The sequence below is a fragment of the Ursus americanus genome, chromosome 26 (assembly GCF_024610735.1).
Source record: "Ursus americanus isolate L20-20 chromosome 26, mUrsAme1.1.p, whole genome shotgun sequence".
Taxonomy (NCBI): Eukaryota; Metazoa; Chordata; class Mammalia; order Carnivora; family Ursidae; genus Ursus; species Ursus americanus.
The window spans coordinates 32,775,116-32,783,968 of record NC_142152.1 but is presented as its reverse complement, the minus strand read 5'-3'; the positions used below and the strand labels follow the sequence as shown (position 1 = coordinate 32,783,968).

Below are 8,853 nucleotides of genomic sequence, written 5' to 3'. Positions count from 1 at the left end.
ACATTGGGCGTAGAGCTTACTTTTAAAAAAAAATCACTTTTTCCCCAAGGCTCTTAGGCAAGGCCCTTAGTCGGACCACAAAGCCCTCCTTATGGGAGAGTAAACATGAGTGAGGTTCCTTCTAAGGAGTATTCTAAACAGTGGCATCATTATCAAACCCTGTTGCTGACATCCTTCTCTAATTTCTGCATGACTTCTCGAAAACTAACACATTTTGGACAGTTTTTTGAGTACGTGGATTGTGATTAGGGACAAATAGGCTAGTTTAGCTGTGATCGAGGAACTACTGCCCAAGATTGTGTCCACATATTAAGGCATTTCCAACCCAAGACATTCCCACCCTCTCCAGCAACAACAATAACAGCAAAATGGAAAGCACATCACACCAATAAAGGGGCTCAGGCTCTTTTATTTCTTTGCTGATATCTCTGGTTTCCAAAGTCACATTTCCTTTCTTTTGCTTTATAGGGACCACCAGAAAACTCCTTGAGATCGAATGAGTTGGTAGACCTGTCTCTCCAGTTCGCCTGAGTCAGTGAGTGAGGATTCCTTCCTTCCTAAGATGAAAAGAGTTTGCTCTTACACATTTTGGTAAACCAGTTTAAAAGTCTCATTCATCGCTGAAACTAATTGGAACACCTCCAGAACTGTGGGATTACAACCTTGAGCGTGGAAATGGTTGCTGTCACTCACTCACTCATTCTGTATTACTTAGGACTCTTGGTTGTAAATGACAGAAAGTCAACTTGAATCTGTTTAACTGAAGTGGGAAGTGTATTATAAGGATATGGGGTTGTTTCCCAGAATCCAAGCATAGCTGTGAGGCTCCTGGGACAACCAGAATGAGCGTTCCCAAATCCCTGGGACTCTCTTCTCCAACTCACATCTGCTTTCATCTTTCTCTCTTGACAGGCATGTTTCCTCTGCTCCCCCACCAGCTCCTGGGCTATTCCATCTTGCAGTCCAGACGCACAAAGAGGTCAGTTTCTCTTCTCAGCTCTAGTTGCCAAATCCCTGGAGAAGAACTTTGCTTGGCCTGGCTTGGGTCAGAACTGGGTTGAGCACCTATCTACTGAAGACTTGACCAAGTCAGGTCACATACCTACCGGGGGCACGCGGATGGGGCCAGGACAGCCAGACCCCGTTGTACTCACACGACCACCACCACCTCCTGGATTCAGGAAAGAGGCTGCTCCTTCAGCAAAACAAAAGGTCTCCACTACCTATTCCTTTCTCTGTGATATCCTGGTCCAAAAGTAAATGGGAATTATGGAGGTGTTATTTTGCCAAGACACAAGTACTAAGCACCTACATACTTAGTGTCTCACTGCCTCTTGGCAGTCCTTTTCTTCATATTGTGTCTCCCATGACATTGCTTGAAGGCTGTTTTCTGTAGTTTTCAGTAATCTACTCATACCCACATCTTTTTCATTCTTCATGGCCAAACTGGCTGCCTACTCTGCTGAGATCTAGCTGAACAATATCTCTCGTCCAAGTCCTGTAACTCAAACAGAGCCCCTTTTCACAGATCTCTCCTGCACCATCTCCCCCCTCTTCCTTCACGTATCTTCTCCTTATCCCAGCTTCAGAGAAAAGATTTACTCCCATCGATGTCTGGAGATGATCAAGATCAATGGGCCAATATGGGCTAAACGAGAACACGCTAGAAAGCAAGGTAGACGCTCTAGAGGGAGTAATCTCTGCCACAAAGACTAGAAGGACAGGTGGTTGGGAAGTACATTCTCACCCTTTAGTCAAACTCCATACAAAGTTCAATCATACTTTGAAACCTATTTGGTTTATTGTAAGAAATCCCTGCCATAGGCACTGGAAATACCTAAAATCTGTAGAGTGAAATAATAACAATAACAAGAACAATAATAATACTAACAGTTAAAGTGAGCTGTTTCCATGTACTCTCGGGTGGGTTTTGCTATGCAGAAAAGACTAGTCAAAGTTTACTTTCAGTTTTGTTTAATGATACAGAGTTTGCAAGGATCCAGCAAACTGTGGCCATGGGTCAAATTGACCCACTGTTGATTTGTATGGCCCATGGGTTAAGAATAGTTTTTACATTTATAGATGTTGGACAAAATAGAAAGAAGAATATTTTGTGACATGTGAAAATTGTACGAAATTCAGATTTCAATGTAGTTGCCACAGAGACCGTATGTCCTGCTAAGTCTAAAATATTTGCTCTGTGACTCTTTTCAGAAAAAGTTTGCTGACTGCTGGTTTAAAAGGTTACTGTTTAATTTATTAAAACAACAAATTCAAAACCTTGGTGTGTTCTTAAGCTTTTAAAAAACCAGGTAGTGGTTACACTTCTGTGAAACCACCACCACCACAATCAAGATCTGGAACATTTCTATCACCCCCTGAGATTCTGCATGACTCCCATAGAATATCCCTCCCTCTGCTCCCACAGCCCTAGGCAACCACTGATCTGCTCTCCGTTACTATATATTAATTTGCATTTCCTAGAATTTTGTATAAATAGAACCATATGATAAGTACTCTTGTACATGTCTGCCTGTTTTTACCCAGTGTACAGATTTTGAGATTCATTCATGTTGTTGTATGTATCAGTAGTTTGTTCCCTTTAATTGTTATGCTTCTTTAAAAAGTAAGCTTTTTAATTTTTAGTTTAAAAATTCTGTATTATAGAACATTTCAACATTTCATCATAAAAGGCCAAATTGTACGTGTACACGTTATTTTTCACGTACTTCAATACCTGTCAAATATTAATTTTTATAAAGCTAAGCAATTATACATACACATATTGTAAACTTTAAATTGTCTTTGATGTTCTGAAACTCGGCCTAAACTTATTTCAACTTAAAATCAGAGGTTTATATCAGTTACTCAATTATCCACTTTATTATTTTATTTTTAAAGATATTTATTTATTTGAGAAAGAGTGAGAGAGAGAGCACAAGCAGGGGGAGGCCCCAAGGGAGAGGGAGTAGCAGACTCTCCGTGGAGCAGGGAGACTGATGTGGGGCTCTGAGCCCAGGACCCTGGGAACATGACCTGAGATGAAGGCGGACGCTTAACCGACTGACCCACCCAGGCGCCTCTTTTGTATTTTTTAAAAGTTATTTATTTTTTTAGTAATCTCCACACCCACTGTGAGGCTCAAACTCATGACTCTGAGATCAAGAGTCGCATGCTTTTCCTACTGAGCCAACCAGGCACCCCTCGATTATACACTTTAAATTGTTCCTATAAGGAGGGTCTCTAAACCCAAATTCTCTTACACATTTGTAGCACAGAAAATATCTAACATGCCCAGATTCCTTCTGATTACAGAGCCGTTATGGTTTTGATTCTCCCAAACGTTCCATATTACTTGTTTTCCTGGAGTAGGAAAATATGAAGCACTGGCCAAGACTGTCACCATCTCAGCTACGCAAAGTGATCTGCTAAGGAGGCAGACGCTGCCCCCACTAACTAAAGTAACTTAGAGCCAGAGATATTGGTAGAACCTGAGTTTTTAAGGTGAGCTACCCCTACCATCATACCTCTCCTTTTTATAAACAATATGCAGAGGTCTCCAAAGCATAAAGGGTGTTCATTTTGGACTCACACAAGGTCTGCAGCTTTCTTGAGTCCACCCGTCCCTTGATTAGATTTGTAACTATTTGGTTTCTAATATATTTTCTATTTAACTCTAGAGATGTTTGAACTCCCTGGGATCCATAGAAATATATTTTCACTTATCTATTTTCACCTGCAAATACTAGAGTATGTATCTCTAATGTATAAAAGCTTTATTTTATTTATTATTTTTTAAAAGTATGCTTCAAGTCCAGTGTGAGGCTTGAATTTACAACCCTAAGATCAAGAGTCACATGCCCTACTGACTGAGCCAGGAAGGCACCCTTATAAGAACTTCAAAAAGTAACTTTAGTGCCATTGGTTCATCTAACCAAATTAACAAGAATTAATTGATGTAATCTACTAATACTCTGTCCACCTCTTATTTCTCCATCTGTTTCAAAAAGATGTTTTTACAATGTCTAATCAGAATCATAACAAGGCCAAATATTGTATTTGGTTGAAACGTCTCTAAAAGTCTTAATCTCTTGCAATCTTCCGTACCCTTAAAGCCATGGATTTTTTTTTGAAGAAATTGGATTGTTTTCTGTAATTTCCCACATTCTGGATTTGGCTGATGTTTCTAGATGGTATGAACTCTAAATTTTCTTTATCTCCTATATTTTTAGTAGCAGGCTTGGTTAGATTCAGATTTTTTTTTTTTAAAATCAAGAATACCTCATGGGTGGGTAAATATGTTCTCTAACTAGCAAAGACCTTTGAACCTGATAGGACCATCTGTTCTTTTGCATTGCTTAGTTTTTTTTTTTTTTTTTTTAAGAGTTTATTTGAGGAGAGCTAGAGAGAGAGAGCATGTGCATAAGCAGGGGGAGCAGGAGAGGGAGAAGCAGACTCCCTGCTGAGCAGGAAGCCCCATGTGGACCGGATCCCAGACTCTGGGATCATGACCTCAGCCGAAAGCAACGGCTTAACCGGCTTAACCGACTGAGCCACCCAGGCCCCCCGCTTAGGTATGTTACATGGTAAACTGAAGTTCGGTCATCTCACGTGGCTTTGAGTTGGATCTGCAGTCACATCTCACATAATAGCTAACTTTTATCAAGTGCTTCCCATGGGTCAGGCACAACAATTAGGCACCTTACTTAAAATGCTCATTTAATCTTATGAACATTTTGCAGAAGAGGAAACTGAAGCTTACAGAGTTTGATTACTTTGACCCAGTTAGCGATAGTGTGAGTTCAGGAGTCGAACCAGGATCCCGGCTTCTGCTACTTTCAACTTTCAACAATTCCATTTCGGGGTCTCTGCATTTTCCCGGTTCTCACGGAGCCTTCGGTTATCAATTACAGGAAAATGGCTCCGCCCCGCTCCTCCCTTCCCCTCCTCGCCCCGCCCAGTCCCGGGTCCTGCCCGGGGGAGCGCGCGGATAAAAAAAACCACACTTCCCAGAGTGCACCGCGAGCGCGAAGGCCTCACTACCGGCGTCCGCTCGCCGGCGCCATTTCTGTAGAGAGGAACGGCAGTGTGGCCTGTGATCATGGCGCTGTTCCCGGCGTTTGCGGGCATTGGTGAGGCTCCCAATAGCGGCAGCGCCAGGAAAGGTAAGCACACAAAAAGGACGGAGAAGGCACTCGGCGGGCATACAACGGAGTTTCTCGGTCCTAGATCTCGGCCCTTGCCTTGGATTTGTTTATCCATTTGTATCCCAGAGTTCTCCGCGGCGTTGCAAAGCCTTCTGGGAAGGGCTCCTGGCCTCGTCCTGGCTTCTACTTTAAGTTGTAGAGCAATGGACGGAGAGAAAGAGACCGAGGAGAGCCCCTGGGGCTGGGGCTTCGATGTTGTCATGCCGTTGGACCTCATTCTTGCTCTGAGCCTCAGTTACTTCACTTGTGAAACGGAGATAATAGTACTCCACATCTCAAGGAGATTCCTGATGCAAATGCTGGGTGTTCTTATTACATGTCTCTTCCTTTCCCGTTTTACTTATTTCTGAACTTTTAGTGGGTTCATAGCTTTGGGCAGACCTAAAGCTAGGGATTAGGATCCAAAGCCTAATCACAGTTTCTCTCCAGAGGGGCACAGGTGCTGGGAATCAGAACTGTTATTGAGGGTCCCCAGGTGATGGCATTACATACTCTATTTAGCCTTAAACATCCTCAGGAGATCTGCATTATTAAAAACTGAGACAGGGAATTGTCATTTAAAGTAATTAATCCTGGATCAGAACTTATGTGGCAGAATCCAGTTGTGTCTGGAACTTCTGTTATATCCTCTCACAGTTCCTACACTTCTTTTCTGGTAATGTTCTTCATAATTTTGAGTAATTTCTGATATAATTAGTGCAAGTTTTGGTTATCCTTTACTAGACTGTGACCTCCATGTGTTCAGGGACAATGTCTATACGTTGTAGCATACTGAGATCCGAGCACAGGTCCAGAGTATAGATGTTCAATGAATGCTGAATATACAGACCAATAATAGGCAATGTGGGAAACAAAGGCAGAAGAAAAATTATTAAATTTCCTTACCATCTACAGCCCGTTGACAAGTCCTTAAAACAGGCAGAGTGAAAATCCTCTAGGAACTCAGCTGCCTCAATGTTAATACTTTGCTAAAGGGCAAAAGGTCCTGGAAACCTTGCTTCCAAAATTCCTTAGAGACTTAGGCTATCCCTAACCCTCTCCCAACTTGAAAGTACATAACGGGCCACTCCTCGTGACCCCAGTGCAGCTCTTTCTGCCCATGGTCCTGGCCCTGTGCTTTAATAAAACCACCTTTTTGCACAAAAGGCATTGCAAGAATTCTTTCTTGGCCCTCAGCTTCGAACTCTTGACGTCTTCCCTACATCAATAGGTATTTTTAAAAAATAACAGAAAAGGTAAGATGTTATATATGTCACGGGTGAACTACAGGAATACTGACTTCTGGTGGGAGTTTCAAAGTAGGTTTATTTAGGAGATAACTTTGGTGATGGGTCTTCAAGAGGATGGACTTTAGACAGATGGAGATAGTGGAAGGGCATTCCAGGGCCTTCAGAGACATACAGAGAAGAAGTCATGTGACCTGTGCAAAAAATTGTAAATAGTCCAGTTTGTCTGGAAATCTAGAGGCATAAAGGGGAAGCCTTGGGAAATACTGTTGGGACTGGTGGTGAGGGAGGGTAATGACTTGAGTAACAGGCCGGGGGTTTATCCTTTATTTGGGTAGGGTGAAATGGAAAGTTTATAAGGGAGTGTCGCCCTTGTCATTTATCTTAACCAGTATTTATCGGACATTTTCTGGGTATTCAATGGCAGGATAATGTTTGTAGAAGAGTTTTTTGTTTTTGTTTTTTTTTTTTAAAGATTTTATTTATTTATTTAACAGAGATAGCGAGAGAGGGAACACAAGCAGGGGGAGTGGGAGAGGAAGAAGCAGGCTCATAGTGGAGGAGCCTGATGTGGGGCTCGATCCCATAACGCCGGGATCACGCCCTGAGCCGAAGGCAGGCGCTTAACCGCTGTGCCACCCAGGTGCCCCTGTAGAAGAGTTTTTATGAAGCACTGTATTTTAAAAAATTTAAACATTATCACTCAATGAAACTAACTGTAATTCTTTAATGTCATCTAATTTCTAGTCAGTGTTCAGATTTTCCAGGTTGTCTCAAAAGTGGCCTCTTAATGCTGCTTCAGGTCAGGATCCCAAAAGGATACAACATTGTATTTTGTGGATATATCTCTTAGGTCTCATATGAAACAGTTTCTGCTTCCCCTCCATTTCCCCTTGTGATATATTTGTTGAGGAAAATGGGTCATTTGTCCTGTAGACATTTCCCACCAGATCCTCCTGGTGACATTTAGCATGCTTCTCTATCCCAGTATTTCCTGTGAGCTGGCGGTTAGAGCTAGAAAGTTAATTAGATGCAGGTGTAATTTTTTAAATTGAAAATACCTCGTCAGGGTATTTGCTGTTGACTCAAGTCAGGAGGATGTGCTGTCTAGTTTTTTTTGGGAAATGTTAAGATTGATCAGTGATTTCATGGTCAGTCCTGCCTCATGCATTACGAAGCTGCCCATCAGTCTTTCACCTAATGATCTTTGCAGTCATTATGACTATTGCTTACAGTCATTATTTCACTGGGGTCACAAAATGGTTTTTTTCTAATTTTAACTTTCCTCCTATATTAGCATCAATTATTTTATAAACTTTCTGTCAACACTATTGGGGTACCCTGAAATAGAATTCAGGCAGAAAAGACAGGATGAATGGTTGATTCTTTCCCTTTGTCGGCGTTCAGAAAATGAGTTGGGGTTCCCTGCAACTTCTAGAGGTCTCCCTCCTCATTATGAACTCTCGAATTTTTAACACTTGTATTTCAATCCATTGCAGATACTATTTTTCTAATGCCCGAATTGTCCCATCTGTGGCCGTTGGGAGTCTAATTAAGTTTGGTGTGTGTCCTTTTGATGTTACCCAGATGTCTTCATTGCTTCCTTGTTTTCTGGCCTAAGAGGTAGCCAGAGCTCATCACTTACATGTTCCGTTGGGGCTTGGAACTGGCTCTTTCTCTAAAAACCGTGGTTTCTTTTAGTGAAAGGTGGTGTGGGAAGGTTAAAACCACAAGCTGGTGTCAGGAGTACTAATTGCACTGGGTTGTCATTACTTCTAGACATTTCGAGTGGTCAAAACCAGGAAGAGAGAAATACATCATGAATTCACCATGATATTTCCAGGCCAGATTTAAGATTGTGAGATTTTTATTTAATTTCTTTTTATAATTTAGTTTGTAATTTATATGTACATTTATAATTTAATATTTATATTTCTTTCCTCTTATGCTAAAAATCTTAGTTCCTGGTGCACCTGGCTGGCTCAGTGAGTGGAGCCTGTGACTCTTGATCTTGGGGTTGTAAGTTCAAGTCTTGTGTTGGATGTGGAGATTACTTAAAAATAACATCTTAAAAAAAAAAAATCTTAATTCCAGTTCCTAATACCACCAGTACCATTGTGTATATGTTCAAAATAACAGTAGTAATATGATGAATACTAAATAGTTTAATATTTTTTTGTGGTTCTTTTTGTCCTTACGTCGTATCCTGCAGCAGATAGATCATCAAATGACTGTTTTAAAGGCACTTGAAATAATTCTCTGTGTGGTTTTGTCAGCAGTTTGACATAACAGTTATGTATATTTTCAATTTTTAGGGGCTGCTTTTTTCTTCTTTTTGAACTGACCCTGTTTTATAGTGTTGTGAAACATTTGCATGGTTCTAAGGTTGAAAATGTAAACCAGGTATATTCAGAGAAAAA

General features: G+C 41.2%; 1 protein-coding gene across 2 annotated transcripts in view; it reads left to right on the top strand.

Annotated features, from left to right (window-relative positions):
• The first annotated feature begins 5,016 nt into the window (after positions 1–5,016).
• NRDE2 (NRDE-2, necessary for RNA interference, domain containing) overlaps positions 5,017–8,853 on the top strand; it is a 55,649-nt gene continuing 51,812 nt past the window's right edge. For both annotated transcript variants that reach the window (XM_045807642.2, XM_045807641.2), the window contains exon 1: positions 5,017–5,165. In XM_045807642.2, the coding sequence (XP_045663598.2) occupies positions 5,102–5,165 (64 nt within the window). In that variant the 5' untranslated portion in view covers positions 5,017–5,101. The remainder of the gene's footprint in view (positions 5,166–8,853) is intronic.